This window comes from Porites lutea, chromosome 7, assembly GCF_958299795.1.
Source record: "Porites lutea chromosome 7, jaPorLute2.1, whole genome shotgun sequence".
NCBI lineage: Eukaryota > Metazoa > Cnidaria > Anthozoa > Scleractinia > Poritidae > Porites > Porites lutea.
This window is the reverse complement of record NC_133207.1, coordinates 8,926,800-8,953,146: the sequence shown is the minus strand read 5'-3', so window position 1 is coordinate 8,953,146 and position 26,347 is coordinate 8,926,800. Positions and strand designations below refer to the sequence as shown.

The window sequence follows — 26,347 nt, the reverse complement described above, 5'->3', positions numbered from 1 at the left end:
AAGGAAAAGTTTTGCAGAAGAAAGATGTAAACGCAGGCAAATCGCATATCAACAGAAAGCTTAAAGCCTGTAGAAATTTGTTTTTGAGTGGGAAAAACTCCCCTAGTACCCATTCCTCCGCAAATGGCCAAATTCTGACCAGGACTCTTGAGCGAAAATGGCTGCCGAATGACCGCGCTATAGAACTGCTAATTAGGGACTGGAAACTGGGGACACTTAACTTGGCCAAAATTGGCACAAAAATTTCCAAGCGTGGAACTCTCTTCTAATGTAAATTATAAGATGAGGTTCTGCTAAAGAACTTTGATTCATTTTAAGCCACTCCTATAGTAAAAATATATATAGTGAAGATTAAATAATCATTATAAAAGTAAATTGTAGTTATCATAACAAATCTCCAAGAATCCTTTGAGGCATTTTCTTTCAGGCCTTAAAACTTTAATAATAATAATAATAATAATAATAATAATGATAATGATAATGATAATGATAATGATAATGATAATGATAATGATAATAATAATAATAATATAGCCAGGGCTAAAAGCGAAGCTCTCGATCATATTTATAGTTTTCTCGAACAAAATATAAAAACGTGTAATGTTAGGCGGCGAAAGCAACGAGAACGGTGAAGAAACAACAATTGGTCTAATTAGCAAAAGCGCAACTTTGTACGTGCAGCACACCTTTTTTGTAAATTTCTTTGCCGTTATTTTGCACGACTACAACGTGAAACTTCCAGAAACGTCCTGATTACACGTTTTTTGGAGTAAATGTGGTACGTGTTCTTGTTCACTTTTTTTCCGCTGTCGCTCATTTTCACCCTGGTGGCCGCCTGCATTTCTCATTTTCTCACCACCGCTACGAAATTTCATGTTGTTTCTCGAACAAAAAATGTCTCCTTTGTTTTTCCTATCTCGCTCTAGCTCTTTTTCTCGTTGAGCTTCGCTCGACTGTCGCCTTACTTTCTCTTTTTCTCTGTCTTTCTCTTTATCTATTTTCCAAATTTTTGGGCATGACAATTAATCTAAACTTAATAATTTGGACAACACGGATTCAGAAACATTTTCCGCTTTCCGTGTTTGTCTTTATTGACTCTTTTGTTGTCTCTGCTTCACAAGACGCAGGTAGCCATACGCTTTTCTGCCAAAATAACCTGAAATTTAGCATCGGCTTACATGCAGTGGGTGCACGGACGGTCGGCGTTCGAACACTACGTCAGAACCAAATTTACTTTCTTTTATAGGTTGCCAATTTATCTTACCAAGGAGCTCCGCCAGGCGCGCTTCACTCGCGTGGGAGCTCCTCTAATAATAGAAACTTTATTTGTGTTTTTGAATGTACAATTGTAAATCTCGCTACGTATAGGCAATTTACAAATGCTGCTTGAGATTGGATTATTTAAAAAAAAAAAAAAACAGACAAACAAAAGAAAAGAAAAGCCAAAAAAAAAAAAAAAAAAAGGAAAAAGAAAAGAAAAGAAATCAAAATTGCATTAAGTCTGCGCTATCCCAATTTTTATTTCTACAACAAAAGACGTAATATGTTGAGGTGTCATTGCCCAAATACCAAATGATTTTACACGTCTGTTGTCCTGTTTAAGTGTGTTAAAATCGTCAATGTTTTTTTTTTGTTAATTCACTAATGTAGTAAAGCTGTTGTATTGGCTTGATTTCGATCGCAGTATTGTTTTCTCTATTAGTGGGCAATGAATACACCTTATGACGTCGCTGACTGTGTCGTTTTGATTTTGTTTATTTGTTGTTCTGTTTTTATGGCTATTTTAGACATATTGTGTGTGTGTTTGGGTGTGTGTTGGATAAATTCTACCGAATAAAGTCCTATTTTGTACAAAATTCTACAGATTTATTTTAGAAATGCTCCATTTGGGGCTAAGGGCCTTGGAAGAAAGTACGTAAGTAAGTAAGTTAGTAAGTAATGTATGTTTAAGTCTGTACTTTTTAAAAAAAATTATTATATAACTATACTGAAATCTTTCTTCAGTCAACGTTGCTAAATTCATCGTTATCTGTGGTTACCGCGTTGGCTAATCAGACGAAAAGGGACTTCCAAACGTTTAAGTTGAGCATGGAAAACTCCCTGTCTACGGTAAGATAGTACCCTTTTTGTCACACTTCAGCTTTGATATTTCAGTCTTTAAGAGGCCCTTAGTTTTTACCAAATTAGACAGAGCTTTAGAGGTGATGTTAAAATCGAATCTACCCAGCGCTCCCTGTGTGGCCAACTGGAAGTCACTGGCCAAAATAAACCTTCCCCGCTGGAAACATCTACTCAAGTACTATTGTTTAAATAAGCCAATCACAGACCTTGTTTGAACCCCCCAATTGTACTTTGCTTAACCTTTCTTTTTGTAATTTCTCCTTAGTATTTAAGTCGCCCTAAGGAAAATTAAGACAATGGTTATCATGTATTTTATTTTTATTATTTTTTTCTGGGGGGGGGGGGGGTGGTGAGGGGGGATGTTGAAAACTTGTGCAATCAGCGAACGAACACAAAAAGCTGTAGTTTTACAGGATTGGTAGGGTGGTACTATTAGTGAGCCTGGGTATCCTGTAGTCCAGCGACCTTTTGTCAAAAGTGTAATTATTGCTTCTTATCCATACCTCAGGTCTTTACAAGCCTACAGAACCTGGAAGAAAATGGGAACCTTACAAAGGACAGCCTTTCCCTGAATATTTTCAACACAAAAGAGATGGTAAATGCAATAATACTCCCAAACTTTGTACTTACGGACTTAGTTTTTGAAGGTTCTAATTTTACTTTGCGACTTTGCGGATACGCGGACACGTCTCTAGAAACTAACCCCATGGACAAAAAAGGCCATTTCCGAGTTCCACTTCGCCCACACACAAAATAAATGTAATTGCTTTAATTTACACTTGTTTTCGAATCTTACTTACCATTGTACGCAGTTTGACTTAGATAAACGTTTGACTGATGAATACGATTTCTAACAGAAATATTAATACCCGGTAAGAAAAACCAGACTTGACCAATCGAAAAAAAAAAAAGAAAAGAAAAAAATAATAATTAAGTTGCCACAAAATACACAACATTGCCTATCCGCAATATAAATTAGTAGTAGCTCACTCTGCCATTAATGTTACACAGTGCTGGAGCACGGTATTGATGTCGGTGAGGAATTTAACTGGAAGTAATTTGTTCCGCTTTTGCTCTTGAAACAGCTCTAACATCAGAACCAAATTTCCTTTTGTCAAAGTTATCACAATGCCTTTTGATAACTGTTGAAACCTTAACTTTTTTCAAAACAGCTACAAAACGCAACAGATAGACTTGATAAAGAAGACGTCAACTTGAAGTTGCTCTTGATTGAAATTAACAGCACCCTCTTCTTAAAGGTAATGTTGATAGTGCCTTACAAATATATGGTTTTCCCTGTAGACTCGAAGCTCTGTCCACCTTAACAGCTATAATATACTTTTCCCAGAGGAATGACAAGAGGCATGAGGGAAAACGCTTCGTGTTATCTCAGGGAACCAAGGAAAATACGCTGAGTTTTTCTGTTTATCAAGGAACTATTAGTGTGTCATACTGTAGATTCAATTTTTTTTTCTCACTCCCTAATAGCCAGGCTTTAAAAATTGAGACCCCAATTTTCATAGCAAACAAAATAATCACCATTGATATCCTTGACGCAACAATGCAAGTGGCCTCGAGCTGTGTAACTAATGCAGATTTTTGTAGCCTGTGTACAGACGTCCCCACTCCCTCAGGAAAAATCGGGAGAGGAGACGTCTGTGAATCGCTGTCGTTAATCGTGTTCCGGTATAAATTTGCATAAATTATTTTTTTGTTCTTTCGTTGACAGTTGAAAAGGCAAAGGTAGGTCGAAAAATAGCTCTGGCGTCTGTGCACAGGCTAGACGAACATCTTCACGTTGAAGATGATTACAGTCAAGTCAGGTCAAGCGTACCTCCCAAGATCCATTAAAGTATTTATTATTCGAAATTAAGTTGAACCGTTGGTAGTTGTAGATTTCAGATTAATCTCTGTGTACATTTTTGCATGTTTAATGAGCCGTGAATTCACACACGATTTAGTCACGAAATCTCTACCAGCTTAGTTTCCCTGAATTTGATGTAAATGTCTTCTCTAAGACATTTAATCCATTCAAAGATTTTCAATCTGACCAAATGCAGAGAAGTTCTCTTAAAATATTCATTGTTCATTACGCATACAAGAATGCCGATTTAAATTTGACACCAGTTACGGGAACGACTAACGGATTCATTTTTTTCAAATAATCAGTTCATTAATAGAATCTTTTTGGGTAAGCTTGACCCGCGGCCTTGGCTGTTAACGTTGGATTTTGTATGCCTTCTCTTTTATTTACAATACCGACCGGTACAGACAGATGCATCCGCAACCGGTGCAGCAAACATCGGTGGTCTTACCCTCTCATGCCTTTTCGAGAGAACCGAAATACAAATACCGGTAAACAAATATGAATGTCCACAAAGGCTGAGCTTTTCCCCGGGGAATCTATTCTGAGGTTCACTCAACAATCACAACACCGGAAATTATTTGCGTCAAAGCATTAACATTACGACCAATCAGAGGCTGTCCCCAGCATTCCGGGGGAAACGGGAACACGATTATCGTCGGTGATTCACAGACGTCTCCTCTACCGATTTTTCCTGAGGGAGGGGGGACGTCTGTACATGGGCTAAGATTTTTGTTGTTCTTGTTCTTTTCCCCTTATTGGTTTTCATCTCTCTAACGACCTGTGCAATGTAGGGAAACGAAGAACATAAAGAAAAGATAGAAATCTAAGCATTTCTTTCCAGGTAGAGAATGTCAGCAAACTTCCGGGCCCAGTCGGTCCTCCTGGCGTAAACGGCTCCCTAGGCCCTATAGGTCCAGCAGGACCCCAAGGATTTAACGGATCCCAGGGTGCAATAGGTCCCCAGGGATTCAATGGCTCGCAGGGACCTATCGGACCACAGGGCCCCCAGGGTGCTGGGGACTTCTCTTTATGTGAATATATGAGCACCTCTTCAAAGGGAAGTCAGAATCCAGTAACAAGCATTAACCCTGCTGCTAGTATTCAAGTAACTCTCGGGGAACCAAATGTAAGTCTATTATTTTTGTTGTTATTAATTATTACCATTATCATTATCATTATTATTATTTTTTATAATATAATATTTATCACTTTTGGGATTAGATTTTTTTTCTTCTCCTATGTTAATTAAGGATAAGTCCATGGAACATTTAAAGCTATTTAAGAATACATTTATATGAAAAAGCTCAGTAGCTTTTAAATGCAACTCCTTTTGTAGGTCATTTACTAGTTTTTTCTCCATTTTATATAGCTTTCTTCTAGTAATCAATCGAGAATTATTATTCTTAAAAATATCATCATTATTATTATTATTATTATTATCATTATTATTACTATTATACTTTTGTGAGTTCTTTAGAGTGATTTCACTTAACCCGTGAAATAGGCAGTAGAATACTAAGCACTATTTTGCACTAATTCTAACGTCTTCTTTTGTTTATTTGTAGCTATTTTGCGCTAGTTGTTATTATCTGTTTCACGGTTTCAGTAAAATCACTCTTAATGTTTGCGTTCATTCAGCGGAAGTCATTAGTTTGTTTATCAAGTTTAAATAAACTCGTGGATTAAAAATCTACTTAAAACTTGTCTAATACTTGTCTGATTGTGATAATATAAAATGCTCCTTGGTTAAAACTAAGCTAACGATATAACTAAAAAATCATATAATTCCGTCTGACGCTCTCTAGGCCGATAAGTCCACTTGGCTCGCGCGTTCAAAACAAGTTGCGATTATTATTATGCTTTTTTTTGTTTTGTTTTTAACCTGTTGCCAGGTTGTTGTTGTTTTTGTTGTTTTTATTACTATTATTATTATTATTATTATAGTTTTTTTTTTTTACAACAATTACAGAAAAAAAAAAGAAAGAAAGAAAAAACATACCATATAACGGAAAAGAAAAAAATTATTAATGCCACGACTATCACTACGTACGTCATTTCTATGCCAATCAAAACATAAGTTGCGACTTTGTCCGTTAACAGGAATAATTCCTTCCTCCAGAGAAGTGCATATCTCTCATTTTTATCCTTTTAGGACAAAAGAATAGTTGGTGTGTCATGCTCCACGGACCGAGCCCAGATGTATCTTCTTTCAAGCGAAATCGAGCCATCTAACGATCAACGGTTTTATCGCTGCGACTGTTTTGGACATTTTGATGCTGGATCGCAGTCTGTGACTTGTTTTATGAACTACTGGCTTTGCCCTCTTTCTACCTAATATTCAAGGGCGTAACATCTGGTATAAGTAATCACATGGTCGCTGCGAAAGCAGTTGTTCGCTTTTTCTAAGCCGGCTTCTGGTGTCATGATTTTGTTTTATGAAGCAATAGAGGGCAGTCGCTACCCCTTTTTGTCGCCGGTATACTACTTCATAGTCGTCAAGGGACAACACTCTTCTGTGGCTTGATTTGTCAACGTTTGCTTTCTACAGCTTACTGATTGTTGTTGTTGTTGTTGTTGTTGTTGTTGCTGTTTTTTTTTTCTTTTTTAAGCTTCTGATTCGTATTCTTTAAGGCTAACAACCGCAACATTTGTTTTCATTATCTTGGTTAATTGAATTTTTGGGCGATGGCAAACTTTTGAACTAAATGTTGTCAGTCATTTTTTTTTGTTTGTTTTCCTTTGAAATTGAGGTGGAAAAGAAGCAGACCATTATTGTACATGATTAAAGCATTGTATTATTTTTGATTCAAATGCCTGTAGACTTTGATATTACGAGATTTCATGGTTCTTGTATCCCTCAAGAGTTATTCGTCACTAACTGGGAGGCGTATAAGGCTCTTCGTGACATTAAAAGCAAGAAGGCGGCTGGACCGAAGGTATTCATAGTGTCGTCCTCAAGCTTTTTGCCTTTGAATTCCCGCCAGTTGTTACCGATCTTTACAACTAAACGCTTCGTGAGGGCTTCATTCCTCCTCTCCTTAAGAGCGCGACAGTCCACCCCTCCCCAAGGTAACCCCTCCCAAGTGCATCGAGGACGATGTGAGGCCAATCCCTCTCACATGCCAGCTCGTTTAAGTGCTGGAGAGCTTTATATTATCTAGAGTATATCCATCTATTGTAGGTAACCTCGACAGAAACCAATTCTTGGTAGCTGGTATATCGACCAAGCAGGCCCTTGTCTATATTTTACACCTGTCTTTAGAAGCCCTGGACAGGAGCGGTTGTTATCTAAGGTTATTTTTTGCTGATTTTAAAAAAGGTTTTGACCTTATTGATCTCCTCATATTAATAGAGAAGCTTTCTACACAGTACAATCTCCACTGGGGCTTGCTTAGGTGGGTCGCATCCTTTTTGCAAGGGAGAGCTCAGGTCACACGCGCTGGCGCCTCGATTTCTGCTGCTTTATGTCTAAATTGAGGCATTGCTCAGGGCACAAAATTGGGTCCTGAGTTGTTTGCTGTTATAGTCAATGACCTGGTTCAAAGAAGGGGCGCCCGCATTAAATTCGTGGATGATCTGACGTGACGGTTCTGGAGGTTGCACCTCGCAATTCTCTATCCTTTTTTAATGTTGTAGTTGATGATATCCACCCTTTCGCTGTTAATAACAATATGCGCTTAAACCCTCGTAAATGCAAGATCATGACTGCTGACTTTCTTCACTACAACAGTTGCGTTCCGCGCCCAATAGCGGTTGGTGGGTCCTATATTGAACAGGTCTCTACCTTTAAGCTCCTCGGTGTCCATCTTTCTGAGGACCTCTCTTGGGCAGTACACTGCGACTACATAGTGAAGAAGGCCGACAGACGGCTTTATGCGCTAAGACAACTCAAGCCAAAAGTTCCGTCGGCTGATATTGTTCATATCTACTGCGCTTTGCTGACTTGCGTAAGTATCTTGCTTGCTATCTTGAGAACGTGCAAAAAGGGCTCTTTATCATTTGGCCTGGCATTTCATACAACGTAACCCCCCCCCCCCCCCCCCCCCTCCCCCCGAGATGACTTGCGGTTTTCTAATACAACTGGTATTCTGAAAAAAAAAAAAAAACAAAACAAAAAAAAACAAACTATGTGGTTTATCGGTGCTGTAGTAGAGCAAGAGACGAGTGCACCCCCTCCTAAAAAACATCCTGGACCCGCCACTGTGCATTATCCACTCTTTCTGACTGTCGGACAGTCTCGTGTATTGTATTTATAGGTAAGGTTCGACCAGGTAACCCATTATACCCACTAACACACAACAGAGTGGTACCTATATCTACCAGTGTGTGTCTAAGATCAGGGAGTTCTAGCAGGCCCATGGCCACAAGGAATGAAAGTTTTTTTCAGATTTTGTTAGTATTAAATATTAATCTTGTCAATAACTGTAGCGTATTAGTATATATATCACAGCTTGTAAGGTATCCTACAATTCAGTTTTCTGACTGCACGAGGGACAATAAACCAGTGATTTGATCTGATTTAGACTGCAGTAGACATCCGAGATATTCAGAGAAATGATTTACCCAAATACGAAAGAGCTTCGTATGAAGACGCCACGTCGGTGCCCATCCGGATGCTCTGGCACTATCATGGCTGCCAGAAACCAACAGAAACATTTGTCACTGAGTTTTGTTACGAAAGTGTGAAGTCATCTCTCGAGGAGCTTATTAAGGGCCTGTTTACATGGAGGTGGACCCCAGCAGGTAGGTGAGGTATCCCGCTAAGGTGGGGTAATCACACGGATTTCAAGGGTAATTGTGAATACGTTAGCACATACAGTGTAACTAAGTTTATGTCGTTCACGAAATTTAGCCACCATGGATAAATCCCGTTTCAAATAATTTTGTTTCAAAAGCGACTTTGGCCTTCGATTAAACCGAGCAAGACACATTCCCGGATGCCTCTTTAAGCCGAACGCAGATAATTTTGGCTGCGCCCATCATGGACAGTAGGGAGAATTGTAATACCTTTAACACAAGCTCACCACCTCTGGTAATAATCAGAGTAAGTTTCGCTCTTTCTTTAAAACGAATGCCAATAAATATTCAATATCATTCTCAGAATGGTGACTTGGGACCTTACTTTTACTTTGCGCCGTGTAACGAAGCACATCGGTGCACCTACTTTTAGTTAGGTTGATCAAACTTAACAGTTGGAACTCTCCTCTGTTGTTGTTTTTTTTGCTGTTTGTTGGTCAGTTGTTCTTTCATTTTTTTTTTTTTTTAACAAATGTCGCTCAAACCTCTTAAGTTTTGATATTTCTAAATTTGTGTCTCGTTACCAAAATTCCTCTACACTCTGAACGACAAACGCATTAATTCATACCGTGACGGAAACCATTGTAGGATAGTTATTGCTTTATGGTTTGGATATTGGTCATTGCCTTTTCAATAAATTATTTTGTATTACGTTATTTACTGATCGTAAAACTACCTCTTTCTTAATTTTTTTTCCAGAAGAATGCCGTGAAAGGATGTAAAATCTAAAAGTATCCTTAGGGAACCAAAATCTTTTTTTTCTTAATCCTTGGAATATGGAATTTTTAGTAGCCAAAGAAAAAACAAAACAAAAGGCATTCTTTTTACCAACCTCTCGTTTTTGGACCGCTTTTCCGCCAGCTAGCATAGAAATGGCTGTCTTTAGTGGCGACGGAGAGATCGAGTTAAACGGTGAGCAGCGTGCTGGAACTTTCATTCAATATGTAGTTATGCGAAGCGATACCTGCAAATGAGTGTGAGAGTGGATGACTGCAGGTTAATATGCAGTGGCATTCTTTAATTTCTGAAACATTAAGTGTATGTGATCGGTTCACCAATCTGCATAACAGAATATTTATTCCAAAAAAATATATATATATTTCTAAGGGAGATCCACTATTACAGTACGACCGGGAAAACCGTGAACACTTGAAATATCTCAGGAATGTTTATTGTGTTATGACCAATTACAGCAAAGATCAGGACATCCGAACTAGCCACAAAGCCACAAACTAATTCCCTTTCTTGCTCTTGGTCCAGTTTTCTTACGCCTGATTGGCTTTTTTCTTGCAACACAATAACATTCCAGAAATATTTCTGGAGTTCACGGTTCTTCCGGCTTGACTGTAATGTGGGAAACTTGCCTTCCTGTTATCAGCAGATAACACAATAAATCATAAGAAATAATAATTACAAATAAGGGTGTTCTATTTTAATTTTCAATTTCCAGCTTGGCGCTCATCATTGAGGAGTGTAAATGTTTTGATTTAATCAACTATGATTAATACCCTTAAAACCTTAAATTAGCCTTATCGTAAATAAGCTTAGGCTGCAGGAATGCAGGTGTTTAAAAAACCTTTCAAAGTCATTAATGATTAGTGACAACATTACTTTCACATGCTTGTAAATAGTCATTACAAAGGTCGTTCACAAAGACTATAAGCATTTTACGGTACTCCTTTCACGATAGGGATCAATAGAAAAAAAGTATCTATAGCTGCTATTTTGTAGCTGATTCTAAGTTTCAAAAAAATCTATAGAATGAGGTTAGAATTCTTATTATCATCATCATTGTTATTATCATTATTATTATTATTTTATTGTTTTATTATTATTATTAAAGAAAAGTACATTATAATTATTGATGAAAAGTAACATTTTGAAACTTCGACTACAAATTGAAAAATTGCGAAATATAGGAAAAATTGCGTAACTATTTACTTCCAGCTATATTTTACATGTTACACCTTTGCCATTGTAGGTTCAGCAATGTAGAGAATGATCATGGGTCAATTTAATTAAACTTTTACGCGTGACATTTACAATTGTAGCCATTATTTTAGAGTCTGAAAACAATAGCTATATTTGTAAATTACACTGTAATAGGTTTTTAAATTGAACAGATAACGTTTGTTGGCAAATACATGGGCATATTTAGTGATGCTTACAGTCATTTCAGGGCAAACTAAAAAAAAAAAGGAGGAGAAGTCCTAGAGAGTGGCATTTGAAACATTGTTTTGAGCTGCTCTTTTTTATTTGGGCGTGGCCCAAATAGAGTAATGGCAACGGCTTGCCATTTTTTTAACTTGACAAACTGCATTGCAAAAGTTTAACAAAATATTTCCTCTTGTGGGTTTGGTACTTTGGCCAAGTATTCAACCGAATGTTTAGTCTTTGGTTGGGCCTCCCGTTCCTTATTATTACTGTCGGCTCTCGGAGGCTGAATCTTGTCTGGAGAAGACGAAATGACATCCTCACTTATTTCCACGGCTTGTTCAACAGCATGAATGTGATCGACGTTGCCTCTAGAAGAAGTACTCACAGGCACCTTACATGCGGCCTCGCGGTGCTCTAATTCTTCTCGGCTTGTCACACGTCTGTTATGACTGAACCTGGAGAATTGCAAGTTAATAATCAATACATAATTCAAAATTTTATTTCAGGACCACTTTTTTCACTAAAAGAAAATCAATTATATTACAAACAGTGTTAGCTTGTCTTAGTGGAAAAAGGAAAAACTCGGGCGAGACTAGAAATACCCATTAGTCTTTTTGCATCCGACCAAAACGGCAGCAATAATGATTAAGAGCAATCCACCGCCCACCGAAGCACCGATAACAACATTGGTTAGTTTTGACTTTCCGTCGTTTCCTTTGTCGCTTTCCTCGTCTTTCAGTTGCTCTGTGCCAGATGGGAAAGGTCCGACACTTGTAATTTCACCTCCAATAGACGTTTGAATGTTCTCTTTATGGCCCATGACGATGCCATGTAATACTCTCTCAGGGACAATATTGCTTTCCGAAATTCCTTGTGGAAGACTAAGGTAGAAAGCCAGTAAGATTACACCGGTAGGATCGTCTGACTGTTTGGGATAACGAGGAAGAATGTGAACCATGTCAGCCGTAAAGTTGACGTTTTTAGGCGAACGCCTGCGTCTAAAAAGTAAAATTATAAAAAAAGAAAAATGATAAAAAAAATGACAAGTAAAAACAAACAAACAAACAAAACAAAACAAAACGAAACAATAAAAAGGGAAGATTATTGAAAAAAAAAAAGTTTAAAAACTGGCAAATGATGATAATAATGAGATGATGATGATGATGATGATGATGATGATGAATCGCCAGAGAAGCTAAGGTAAGTTCTGTTACTGGTATAAAAATGCTCTTCATTCCTTTCTCTATCAGCGCTGTTTCCTGCCATTAATAATGAAAACTTCAAATTAGAGCTATGCTTTGTAAGAACGGAAATATGAATGAGGAACCTGACGAAAGACTTTGGCAAGGATTTAAAGGGAAAGATTAATTAATTGCCTCAGGACATGGCCGCTGTTTTATTGTTTTGGGACGCCAACATAATGGACGTGACGTTATAAGAAAAAATCTCTTGTAGATTATGTTTTTCTGTTTTTTTTTTCCTCTATTACATTTTATTATTATTATTATTATTATTTTTTTTAGTTGTTAAAGGAACAATATCCCGTTACTGCGCATGTGCCGAACTTTGATTTTTGGACAGGATGTCGCGAATTCAAAAGATGCGAGGAGAGTAAGAGAACCTTGAAAAATCAGTTTGCATCGCGCTTGGCCGAGTTCGATACTACACTAAAACCTCTCAGAATTACAGATCAATGATATATTATTCCCGCTCAGTTTCGATTTGGGCGAAATCGGGAGCTTTTGTCATTGCTTTCATTGCATTTGGCCGGAGGACAGAGAGGAGGAAAGCGCTTTGATGCCGGCTTAATTTAAGTAAGACGAAAGACTTCTTCGAAAGTCTAAAATTTACTTGAGAATTAAAGTAAACAACAATTCTCCGTCGGCGGTACGGTCCGGAGGGAAATCTTGTTGCATCAATAAAACGGTTCTATTGTCTTTTGAAGAAGAAGAAGAAGAAAAAAAAAAAACAGATGACGCTCGTGTGTGCGGACACTGTCCCTTTAAAGTTCGGTTCTTCGGTTTTACGTAATCCTGGTATTTGGGTTAGGCACAGGACCGCCCGGTAGTGGAATGTGTAATGTGTTCGCCATGCTTGTTCGAATTAAGGTTGCATTTGTATTTTCCTTTTATCGGTTATCATCACGCCAGCAGGACTTTTCTACATGTGTTTGTAAGTTTCTTTTGTTAGCGTTTTCTGTATTTCGTGTTTTTCTAGTGTGAGTGTAAGTCTTTTATTCTATTTTTGTCTTCTTTATTTTATCCAGAATCCATGTTTATAGTCCATGTTTATGAGTTTGACACGCAACACCTACATCATAGCTCACTGAATGAAAGGTTATGGTTTTGGCGGCTAGAGCTCCAACCTCGTTCTCAGGGTTCTCTCCTACCCGCCCTACGGAACGAGAGATGGCCACGTGTCTCCCAGAATCTGGGAGATTACAAACAAACGATTTAAGGGAGGGGCAAGTAACTGTGAGATTTGTCTCTACAGAACGTAGACAGGTTAGTGAAGCCATGAAACTGTGTACCTGACCTGATCTTCAACGCCAAAAATAATGCACAAAATCCTTTGACAGCAAAGCGTAACCTCCCGTAGAATATCTGGATGTTAATCGAGGATGGTTTCATTTGGCACATGCAGAGGAAATCGCGGATTCACCACTTGTGCAGTCAATTTAAATATACTGGTAGAAGTATTCATACAGAAACGCACTAGATTTTAATTGCCATTCCTATGTTGTGGAGGCCACTTTAGAAAACAATTCTTTGTGTCTTCAAGACTACGACAATGCCGTACGAAAGGGCGTCGAAAAGATGTATCAAGCGTTGCTGTCCTCAACGACCTCGAAAATAGATTAAACAGGTCGAAGCAACAGGAAGAGAGAATACGCCGCCTGGGCACAGACTGATTGTTCAAATGAAGAGAGGTAAACAGAATCTTGAATAACACATTTTTAGCTACGGCTCTGTGTCTTTCAGTTTTTATTATTATTATTATTTATTTTTTGTCGTCGTTTATAATCACCAGAATAGCCGTATTAAAGCTTCTTCGTTTAAAAATATGGCTTGCAAGACTGCCAATCGTTTATTGTTCCTCATTAAATTTTCTGGAGGTTTACGTCGTTTAGGTATTCTTTAGAGGATTTCAAGGAAACACTGAATCACATCAGTTTTTTAAAAAGTTTTCATATGAACTATATACAGGAAAGCCTTTCGCTTGGAAGGTTATGTTGTTTGCTTTGTCTCTGTTTATACTATTCCCTGTTGTCTTTTGTGTCGCAATGTGGTCGTAGTAAATAATTATTTTTATCTCGATTTACTACCAGAAGCGATACTTTTTGTTATTGCCACATCCTAACAAAGGTCAGGGGGTAGACATTTCAGGCTATAGCTTTCCGTAAAGTGACTAGATCTAAAATATAATTTTGATCGTAAATGTAAACTGAATTCCCTGTTCTCGATGAACCGATCCGACTGCCATATTTTGTCACGCCGAACCGCTAACACCGCTAATAGTGTAGGTTTATTTGGGCCGGTTACCAGCCGCTGTCAGAAATACATTGAAACTCCCAAAGCAGTTCAACACACAGGGATTTTACCTTAAAAAAATTAACAACTTGAGTAGAACTCAAGATCGTAGATTTTAAGCGATTGCTGTCATCGGTGAAACCGGTGACAACGCAACTTTTTTATTCCTTCTATGGTAATTCCCTTGTTTATCTCCTGATGTTTAGGCAGAGATTTCCCTTAGTTTCAGTTATAGTTGTAGTAGGAGCTAGTAGGGTTAGCAAATCTATCTTCCTCTTGCGATCATTGCGTGAACGTTGAGAGCAAACCAGACAAAACATTGTAAGACAAAGGACCCCTTTTGTTCTGGAGATACGTGACCAGCTCACAACCAGGGTCTCTCTCTCTCACGCGCTCTCCGATCTGTAGGGCGGGTAGGAGAGAAGCCTGGGAACAAGGTTGCTACAGCTCTATATAATCATGAATCATGACACATTTAATTATGGCAAAATAATCGTTTAAAATGCATTTTGTTATAAATAACTGTTATTAAAGGATAAAAGTTTGACATGCATTTTCATTTCAGAACAGTAAATTTTCAAATTTTCCCGGTGGAGTATGTTCCCGGCCCACCACAACGGATTTAAAGAAGTCAACTCTTCGCCGCCAACGAGCTAAATATGTACATGTATGCAGTAAAAAAATCGATCCCTTTATACCCCAAAGTGTTATGTGGGTGCTCTAAATCTGTTAAACATCGAACTTTCTAAAATTTGATTGTTTTCCAGTAACTAATAATAACCAAAGGTTACGGAGATCGAATGTCAAAGCACTTTTGCTCCATCGCTGTGCTTTGCGTGAGTCTCAAGTGACAGATAGTCAAAACACGCGTGATCAGATTACGAGTGATAAAAGGTCCAAACGAGCGTGATTAAATTGCGTCCTGTGCATTCCATTCATTCTTAGTGGAAGTCCAAATGGATGCTGGCTACAGGCACACGACGCATGCGTAATGACAACCTGGCGATTAGGATTGCGGGCTCTTCTTGTCGCCCTCAATTAATTTAAGATTTTATTCATGTCTTGCAAACAAAAAGAAACAAAAATATTGACCTTGATTGGTTTGGGAAACACTCAACTTGTGCACAATATTCCCTCGCCGCTGCTGCAACTTCTCTTTTGAAAGAGTATTCCATGACTCGGTTCCACTGATAAACAATGATAATAACAAAAAACACACGGGCATGAGTAAAAAACACAACTACAGCAATCGAAAATAATAATAATAATAATAATAATAATAATAATAATAATAATAACAATAATAACAATAATAACATAAAAATGATAAGAGCTTACAAAAAGGAAATAAACATATATTAAAAAAAAATACCAAACAATAAATATTCATCATTAACATTTGTTATGTTAAATTGTTTTTTTTGATAAAAGAAAAAAAATACCTTTTTTATGTCCATATTAGTGACCTTCAACAAAACCGATTTTCTAATCACTTCATTCGATGGCGTATTTGGTTTAAGCGTTGAACCATCTGCAGTTGGCGTCGGTTCAGAGGCATTTTTTTCGGGTGAATAAGTACTTGGTTGTAGCGTTGAACCATCTTCAGTTGGCGTTGTGGAAGCATGTTGATTTTCGGATGAATAAGTGCTTGGTGGTAACGTTGAACCAGCTGCAGTGGGCGTCGAATAAGCATTAGCTGAAAGATGTAAAGTATGGAAAGACTAAAGCTAGACGAAGTTTATCTTAAAGTGAGAAAGGAGGTTAAACCCCAAGGGATTTTTTTGGTACAATAACACGGCCACCGTCTCATTGTTTTCATGCGAAAACGATTTAGAAAATGATATGGAGCAGTATTACATTAAATAAGATACTAATAATAGTAATAATAATAATAATAATAATAATAATAATAATAATAATAATAATAATAATAATGTCTTTAGTATGAACACTAAAGATAAAACGAGACCATAAAACGTTACCACCGATCCATATGTCAGTTGGTCTTACAATTAGGAAAAGATAAGTTAATCTGTGTCCATAAGAAAATATTAATGATAAGTTATCATTATAAATATTAATTATCATTATTATCTTTTTTAAAGAAATACCATAACGCAGCATAATAGCCGAGCCCATTCCTTGGGCCTAGGGTTGGAATGAGGTAGAAGTCTATTTGATGGGGAGTGCCTTTCTTAGGATGTGAGATGTTCCAAGTAGTGTGATCTTCTGTAGTTCATGCATTTTGATGTTACCCGGGATCTGTTGTATATATTTTCCCAACCCTTTTTTAATTAGTCCAAGGGCCCCTATCACTACCGCAATTGTCGTAGCTTTCATCCCCCACATTCTTTCAACTTCGATTTCAAGGTCTTTGTATTTTGAAAGTTTTTCAGTTACTTTAACTGAAGTATTCTTTTCAGTGGGGATGGACATATCAATAAGCAGGCAGCTTTTTTCTTGTTTGTTGTTGATTCAATGTCTGGTCTCTTGGCCTTTATCTCACGATCGGTCTGTATTGGCATATCCCACAAGATTGTGATGTCGTCTATTTCTCTTACTGTTTGTGACTTATGCTCGTACTATCTCTCGTTTGTGTTTATATTAATTTCTTTATAGATGTTTCAGTGGAGTTATATGTGGCGGCTTTGTTGTGGCTGTGTAAATATTCAGTTTTGGCCAGCTCAGGGTCCACTGCCAAAATATGGTCAATTGTTTCCTGAAATTGACCACAAATTCTACACATTGGTTCTGCACCATCCTTTAGGATCTTGCTGCGATAGTACTTGGTCTTGATGGCCCGATATTGGGCAGCAAAAAAAATGAAAATTAAAAAATTAAAAAAAATTAAAATAAATTAAAATAAATTAATAAAAAAATAATAATAATAATAATAATAATATAAAAAAATATATATACAAATCGATTTATTTTTACCTGGACAGTTTCCACTGTCTATTTCTACACTATCAATCGCGATATCGCCAGTAAATGAATTTCCTGCAATCCCCTCAAATACTACCTGCGAAAAGAGTTGTGGTTAGCAATATACCTGACACTTCCTATCTGCTGGTGGCGATGATGATGATGATGATGATGATGATAATGATGATGATGATGATCATGATGATCATGATGATCATGATCATGATCATGATCATGATGAATAACGATGAATAGCTGGAATAACGCGCGCGTTAGCACGCTTCTTTCTCTTACCAATCCATTCAGAATTATGTTTCTCTCCACCATAATCCAGTAATTACTCTGTTGTCCGGAAATATAAAAGACTTTGCTGTTTCCGCTGTAGACGTTAAGAGTTCCAACTGAAGCTCCATACATATGGTAGTAAAATGAAAGGCACGACATTTCTCCATTGTTTGGAATAGTAAGAACAAGGTTAGCTTTGTCGCCAGGTCTTCTAGGAGAGGATGTTTCAATGTACATATAATTTCCTTTAAGGAAAGAGGAGGAGGCAAATATCGGTAAATATAACTTTAACAATCAATAAAGGACTATGTACAAGCGACTGAATTTGTGTTGTATTTTGCTGTTGAAGTTTTTGTTTGTTTGTCTGTTGTTGTTTGTTTTAAGAAAAAATTGTGTTTATTTTCTTAGCACTTGCTTTGACTGAAAAACAACAACAAAATTTCAACTATTTGATTACTAATAGGTAGAGTCTTTAGCTGTATACGCGTAACATATATTAAATTCTACTTCATTGCAATATATGGCTACGGATCCGGACATACCAATGACTAAAGGAACTTAATTAACGCTACATTTCTTACACGTTGAGGATGGATTTGGGACTAAAAGAAAACAAAAACTACATCTGACCTGATCCCCCTTGCCCAGAAGACGGGCCAGTAGATGCGGAGGGTGTTGAACCAGACGAAAGTGTCCAATCAAAGTCATCTGAAGTGGATTGGCTCCACCCGGAGCATAATCCATTGTCAAATGTGCACCACGCTTAGCAAGTAAAATAAACAAATAAACAAATCAATGCATTCGTTTCTGTCCGTCTACCCATTCATTAACTCATTTATTTATTCATTCTTCATTCGTTCGTTCGTTCGTTCGTACGTTCGTACGTTCGTTCGTTCTTTATTCCTCTATTTACTCATTCTTTCGTTAGTTCGTTCGTTCGTTCGTTCGTTCATTTATTCACTCATTCATTAATTTTCTTCCAAACATCAACTTTCTAGTAAAATCTATTTTTAATAAAGAAATCTGAATTGTTTATAAAACCTGTAGCACGATCAATACGACGATTGCATGTTTTACATTAGAGTCATTGACCTTTTGCCAGTAAATTGGCTAGATGATCACAGTGAAGTGACTTTTTATATATTTCCAAGAAAGGGTTATGTAAAAGCTGTTTAGAATTCTTACCTAACGCGGACACCGATTGATTCTGTGGCGAAACAGCAGGCGGTATTGCTCGATAAATATGGCTGGTTATCCATGCTTTCAGTTCTCTAACCTTAGCATATACTCCATACTTTGAAGCATACCCACATCCCTGACCCCAACTTGTTACACCTTCAAGAAACCATGTACCGTCAAACTCGCACACCAATGGACCACCACTGTCCCCTTGGCAAGCGTCAACTCCTCCTGCATCCAGACCAGCACAGAGCATCGAATCATCAATCTTTCTAGGGTAGGAATTCAGACAACGTCGCTTGGAGACCAATGGTACCATAGCTTCCATGAGTGTATTTGGATGGGACCCGCCTGAAGACAACGTACCCCAACCTGTTATCCAGCACTTTTTGTTCAAATTGTCAAAAGGGAGAGCGTGCCCCTTATCAGGCAGGCAGACAAGTCCGATGCCTATTCCAAGATTCGCAGGTTTCAACAGCTTAATCAGGGCGATGTCGTTGCTAAAGCTCAACGGGTTATTATAGCTTTTATGCCTGATAATCTGTGCGACCCGGATTTCCTGTTCTGTTCCAACATTTCCGATTGTTCTGTAGTGGGCTCCCAACCTTTAAAAACATAATAAGTAAGTAAATGACCATTTATAATGATTATCCTTTACAGGGCCAATGTGATCGTTTTCGTTTTTTTTCTTTTTTTTTTTTTTAATTTCTTTGTTTATGTGTTTATTTTTTGTTGAAAAAGAATAGGGTCATGTAGCAGCTGCTCGGAAGAGAAGACACCAATGATACCTAACCCTGACCTCAAACAATACTAAAACAATTGAAAGAATGACATGTAATTTCTCCCTGCGACCAATTAGCAGAGACCTTCCGAGCAACTCCTACTCTGCCCAAAAAATAAAGGAGAAGGGCCACCTGATCGCAGGTTAATTAAAAAGAGATGTTAAGGCGCCAGAATTACTAAACGATGTATACACAGTCTACTACTGCATGTTGCCAGGATATAAAAAGCCCCGATAATTATAATCATAACTATCCAAACAATCCCAGAAATCACTGCGCCCAAAGCTTGTACCTATTCCCATCTTCTCTGAAGGTTTTGAAGTGGAGTATTATTTCTGGCTTTGAACTATTTCAAGCGTAACTTACTTTACTTTGATAAAAGACGCTGGTATGCGGTCGACACAATGTGCAGCAGTCACCACCCAATAACGGTCTACTAACGATCCGCCGCAAAACTGTATTCCAGACGATCTCAAGATCAACATCACCTGCCACGGCCAGCTATTTACTTTTGCCACTGAACCACCAACAATTCGATTACTAGCGCTCGGTCGAGACCCACATAATACTATATGTAATAGACAAAATGTAAAAAAATAAGTGTCTGTTATTGCAGCAGAACAAGACAAAAGCTTTTGTCTGATTCCATCATATAATTCATTAAAAACCTAGGTTGTTGTGTCCGGGTATGATTAAGTAGTGAACTGAGAGTGAGCTAGCTCATGCATGTATGGAAGTAGGGCTAAAAGCAGGTAATATGAACCTTCGTGGCGCTTAAATCCATATCAAAGTATCTTTTCAGTGCCCCCGGATTTCAAATCTGGATGCGCCTTTCCTTTTAATTTCTTAAAAGGAATCATAATCTTATCAAAGGAAACTTTCCGCATTCGAGACCGTGACGTATGACCGGGATTAAATTATAGGTAAGCAGGTGTTTAACAATACCCTAATCCCTACAACATCATGTACTCAATGGAGGCATTAACTTTTAGTTCTAACGTGATTCGGAGGGTGCGGGTTCGAATACCCTTGAAGCAAATTTGTCATAATCTTATTTTTTTTCTTTTTCTTTTTTACTCGCTTTTTTACCTGTGTGGTGCACATAGCATTAGTAACATAATGTGGTAAATTGAAAGCAAAGTTTACAGGAATATAAAAAATGTCGTACATGTATGTATCATAGAGTATCTACAGGTATTTTTAGTAATACTGGACACTGTTATCATTACCCAGCTCAAACGTCGAATTTTACATGTGCCTAATGTAATTCGAGAGGTAACTGCTTCAAATTAAATACGACTTTGCCGAATCTGTGACTGAAACAGTCGAAATTCGACTTAGGTTCAACATTTTGCTTAGAAGTCGTATTTCACATGTGCCGAATATAATGCATTAATTATAGAAACCCTTATCCATATTGGAAAACAATTTTTTCTAGAAGCTGGGAATATTACATAATGTACAACAAACGGATTTAAATTCGGCACCATTATATCCGACGTCTGAATCAACTGCCGTATTTAATTATGTTTTCATCGACTAAAATAGGTGTTCGGCACTCATGAAAAACTCTATGTTTGAAAGGGGCCTAACATGACATACGGTTTCAGCTTAGTGGTTTCTAGGGTGTTCGTTATTAAGTTTTTTTTTTTTTTTTTTGCTTTTCAGTAAGATCAATTTCTGTCTCTGTCTCTTTGTAAATCCATTTTATTAATTTGCCACGACTTAAGAATCAGCTGTAATAGTTTATTTTCCTTTCTCTTTGGCATGATTTGTATGTCACTGTACATGATTTGTACATCAAAAAGAGCAATCAATTTCCATCCACTCGTTTCAATAAAAGCAAATAACATCACTTTTCACTAAAACGGACAACCTCGAACCGTGACTTCGTCGTATAAATTGGGGGCACCGAAGAAAGACGAAAAAACTAACCCTTTTTGATCAAATTATTTTAAGGTTTAAACTCGAAGTTTTACATAAAGTAAAATAATTATAACTTACGTTTACCGGTTTCACTTGTAACAATAATAATGATGATAAAAATAATAATAATAATAATAATAATAATATTGATAACAATAGTAATAATAATAATAATAATAATAATAATAATAGTAATAACAATAATGAAAATAAAATGATAATAACACAAGTGAAATCTAGCATATACTTACTGGGTTGCGCGTTGGCCAGTTGAAGCAAAGTGAAAACTAAAACTGAAGCAAATAAACAAAGAAGTAGTTGTTAAAATTGCTCTTTTTACACTACTTGATTTGTTCTTTACTAGTCGTTGCCACAACCCTCCATAATTCATTTTTATTATTTATTTATTTATTCATTCACTTATTCATTTACCAGCTTTTCTGGACACAGGCCTGCCCAGAGGGAATGTGCACGAACGGGACTCATAGGTCCCATGCAAGGTGCCATCCCTGCCCAATCCCACAGCCCGTAAAGGTTGGCCACACCACAGGGATCTACAACCCCTACTCTTTTCGAATAGTGATGTAGGCTCTTTTACGAGGCACAAGAACAAATCAGTGAAAGTGCTGTTGGACGGGACCTATGGTTTTTCGTCCTTATCCGAGAAGACTAGAAAGTCTAACCAATTGCAGATGTCATTACAAAGGCAGCACTTTCTTCTCAGTTATTTAAAGACCCTGAGTGTTGGTCCGGCCGGGGTTTGAGCCCGCGACCTCCCGCTCGGCAGACCGGCGCTCTCCCAACTGAGCTAACCAGGTGGTACATTCACTTCTCAGATAAACATTATTTATAGCGCTTAAAGTAATTTCTGTCCAAGATTATGGAAATTAACTTTGAAGACAGAAGAGGATGAAGAGGTTCAGGCCAGGGGGTCTTATTTTGACGTTCGATCATCACCAGCAGTAGATAAAGCTGCGAGCCGATCAATAGTTATTGATTATTGAAGGGGTAGTTTAATTTGTACAGGTAATAGAATGATTTGTAGTGATATTTGGCATAAATACCACAAGTGATATTTCGAAATTGTTATACATAATTTCACGAGGCGTTAGGTGAGTGAAATTTGAGACAATTTTGAAACATCACGAGTGGTACTTATGCCAAATACCACGTACAAATCATGCTATTATTCGTTTATACTACCGCCCGCAAAGGTTTTGTAATTCTCAAATGTAGGTATTTCAAATTAAGCAGAAACACCACTGCTCTAAGCCAATCAAATTGCAGAAATTTCTCATGTAGTAGTATAAATAAAGAAAACTACAAATTGCCGTGTAATAAAAAGAAGTAACTTGAATATGGGTTGAGGAATAAAGTTAATCGAAACGGCACTGATCCTTTACATGATACTCAATTTGTTCTATAAAAAAATATTTTAGAAAGTTTACAAATGTAAGTGTAAGGAAGCTCTTAGCTCAAGGGCCATATTTGACCATAGTTTAAAAAAAGGACACTTTTAAAATGCATTAATAATCATCCGGAGTGCGTCAAACTTGCGAATTTAGCCATTTTTAAAATTTTAAAATCCAACTTAAGTTGCGGAAGTTTAACTAGTCATCCGTAACATTATTTCTACCAAAATCCACACATTTGCACGCAAATGTAATGCAGCTTTAAACATATCAAAAATATATTGTCTTTGCCCTTCTCAGTTCGCTTCAGTTTCTATAACAGAGATCTGTTTCCAGCTATAACAAGGTTATGGATACCCTTCAAATCAAAAAGGGCGCAACGCTAGATATACATAAAGACTTTCTCGTGCACCACATGTACAGCAACTCACAGTATGGCATTGAGAGTTAAGTGAGTGGCAGTAACTGAACATCAAGCAGAACTGAGAAATGCGTACAATTTTAGACAATTTTAGATGCGCGCTAACCAGGTCAGGTGATATATGATTGATCGCACGGCTAGTCTGGCTTTGCAGCGGACTATATTTCTCCGTCAGCAAATCATATGACTCATAAGTTTTTAGCTCCTTGGGCGCCCTTAGGTGTACATATCAATTGGGCGGCACTTTTGACTCCGCTTGTCTTAGTTCAATTATAGTGAATGACCGTGTCTAGCTATTCGCATATACCAAGGTGATTCTCTTGGCTTGTTTGCTTTGAGGACAATGATCGCAGTAGTTTAGTCCGTATACGCCATATCTCACTGAGTATTGGTGGTTTTCTTGGATTGTTAACGTTTCCCTACGCGGCAGAGCATAGAAGGTTCTGCTCGTTTAGTATGAGGTTGAAAGGGCCTTGTGTTTTTGTCGCTAATAAGAGTTCTCTTCCGTGACTATTTATTGTCTAATATCTTTGTGAAAAATCGGTCAAAAAATGGGTGTAAAGAAGTTATGTTAGCCACATGTTACCTCTTTATGATGGAAAAATAAAATAAAAAATGTAGCAATGGTTCATAACGGCTAAAAGAAGTTCAACTTTATGTCAGCTTCCACCAATTATTTTAACTTTTTGAGTTATTTTAAACTGTTATTTAAAAGAAAAGCAAAATATTACAATGCATTACTTTGTGCGACTATAACCTGTCATTTTCTGTCAATACAAGGCCTAATATACGAGGCGTGCATCTAGTCATCAGATAGATTACGGGGCATAGTCTCTTCTGTTCAACTTTTTTTTTTCTTCACGTGTTTAATCTAAATTATTTCATCAATAAAAAAATAAAGAATGTAATCTTTGCTAACTCCTGGTGTATTCATAAGCAAGGAGAGCTTTGATGCTTCGTTTGCAATTCAGTCATCGTTATTACAACGAAGGCATCCTTGGATAATTTGGTGTTAGATTTACACAATTCTGATTATGAAATAAGGAATTATGATTACACATATAGGAAACATACACACAGCGTCATTTACAATATGCGAGAACTAATATTTGATATGTGGTTCTATACGTGATTGTTATTCGGACGTAGTAACAATTTGACTATATAGATATTATCTTCTTAATAAACAAATGACCCTTAGTTTGTTAGGTGACTGGCCGTCAAACAGTCAAACCGCTTACCTGGTAAAAAGCACACATTTCCAATATTGGAAAAAAATTGCAAGGACATATTGTCAGCTAGGGAAAATCTTTTCTAAACCAGGATCGTTGTTACTAACATTTAAATTTCTTGCGGAGAACGCTGCTAATAAGCGAAAATACCGCTCGTAAAACGGAATTTCATTTAAATAGACAAGATATGACAGGATATGACGGTTGTTAAAAAAAACAACAACAACAAAAGAAAAAATAGTAATCACGTAATTGTTCCCAAACGGCCCACGCGAAATTAATCGATCGACGAACCAAAAATATTCACTACACCTAGGAGATACTGTTCATGGAGTAACTTAAAGACTATGACATCTGTTGAAGATCTTAAAAAGAAACAATAAAAAAGGGAAATTATATGCGTGATTTGCCTAAAACGTGCTGCACCCTTTCACACTCCAATGTCCGTGTTAGACACGTGCAGTGTCAGTGGACAATTAAGGTTACATATCGAAATACATATCTACTGCAACTTGTTATTCTGCCCCAGTTTTGCAATGCCCTATTGATAAAGTCGACTGTTAACATATGCATGACAACTTTACAGTAGCTGGGAGAAATTCGCGTTCGGCATAACCCATCTGAGTTGTTCTTTATACCATGAAGCACCTAAATACCGGGGTATTAAAAGTCACCTTGCCAAAGCAAGCCAGTCCTGCTTTTTGAAAGACCACAATGAAATGCATTTTTTGATTTTAAGAGGCAGTGAACTGTAAAGAATTTTAACGATACGATTAAACTATAGGAAGTTGAAAGTCTTATTAACATTGGGTTTGTAATCAGCATTAAAGGAGACTTAAGGGCCCTAAGGACACTTCCAGATTTAACATCTTCCTTTTACGCTATCCTTCAGGAAAATCACATCGAGAAGTGTTAGTTATGCTAGATGGAAACAGATTTAAGAAAGGGAACTTTGTGTCCCTGAGGAGACTTCTAGATTTTACTTCCTTGCATGGAAAATCACGAGGGTTGTTAATCATGCTTGACGCAGTTGAAAAGGTTAGAAAATTTAAAAAAGACTGATATGCATGGATGGATGATAACGTCATTTATTCCATCAATAAACGGAACACCTTGCAAAGAAAACCCCGCAAAGAAACAAGACGGGTTCAAATCCATGGGACTGGTTAAACATCTAACTCTTGTGCACACAAGCTCACCATCTATGGTAATAATCACATGTTTTGGTCTTTCTTCAGAACGAAATTAATGAAAGAACAATACTTGAGAATGGACACTCGGGGCCGTACTTCTACTTGAACGTAATAACAACTTGCACGGTGCAACGAAGCAAATCCTTGCACGTACATCTAGTTAGGCTCATACCGACACAGGCTAATCAAACTTAACACTTAAATTTCTCCTCAGTTGTCATTGTTGTTTGTGTGTGTGTGTTTTTTTTAGAAATGCCGCTTAAAACTCTTTCGTTTTGAAATTTCTGAATATGTTAATATTTTACCAAAGTTCTTCTAGATAAACTAAAAACTCATAGAGTCATTCAGAAACCACTGTGGGATAGATATTGTTTTGTGGCGGGGGCTGATTGTTCAGTGTGGTTTCAATTATTTGGTGATACACTTCTCCGTATCACTAAGAAAATTATCACGTTCTTGTAGCTGTTGGAGCATGACTAACAATTCTCGATGTCATTGTTCTGAAGAATTTTATGAAGGA

At 37.3% G+C, this 26,347-nt stretch overlaps 3 protein-coding genes across 3 annotated transcripts; 1 reads left to right on the top strand and 2 right to left on the bottom strand.

Annotated features, from left to right (window-relative positions):
* The first annotated feature begins 1,572 nt into the window (after positions 1-1,572).
* LOC140944413 (uncharacterized) lies at positions 1,573-6,409 on the top strand. The gene is made up of 5 exons (XM_073393558.1): positions 1,573-1,584; positions 2,005-2,109; positions 3,294-3,380; positions 4,830-5,114; positions 6,141-6,409. Exons 1-5 carry the CDS (start codon positions 1,573-1,575, stop codon positions 6,321-6,323), a joined length of 672 nt encoding a protein of 223 aa, XP_073249659.1. The 3' UTR covers positions 6,324-6,409.
* Positions 6,410-11,061: 4,652 nt separating this feature from the next.
* On the bottom strand, positions 11,062-17,948 carry LOC140943656 (uncharacterized). The gene is made up of 6 exons (XM_073392779.1): positions 17,692-17,948; positions 17,410-17,494; positions 15,915-16,168; positions 15,565-15,659; positions 11,545-11,940; positions 11,062-11,397 (listed from the first exon to the last, which is right to left on the bottom strand). Exons 1-6 carry the CDS (start codon positions 17,917-17,919, stop codon positions 11,115-11,117), a joined length of 1,341 nt encoding a protein of 446 aa, XP_073248880.1. The 5' UTR covers positions 17,920-17,948; the 3' UTR covers positions 11,062-11,114.
* A 353-nt stretch (positions 17,949-18,301) lies between these two features.
* Positions 18,302-20,195, bottom strand: LOC140944412 (CUB and peptidase domain-containing protein 1-like). Its single transcript, XM_073393556.1, has 3 exons — positions 20,010-20,195; positions 18,868-19,466; positions 18,302-18,444 (listed from the first exon to the last, which is right to left on the bottom strand). The coding sequence occupies exons 1-3, from the start codon at positions 20,126-20,128 to the stop codon at positions 18,302-18,304; spliced, it is 861 nt and encodes a 286-aa protein (XP_073249657.1). The 5' UTR covers positions 20,129-20,195.
* Between the last annotated feature and the right edge of the window lie 6,152 nt (positions 20,196-26,347).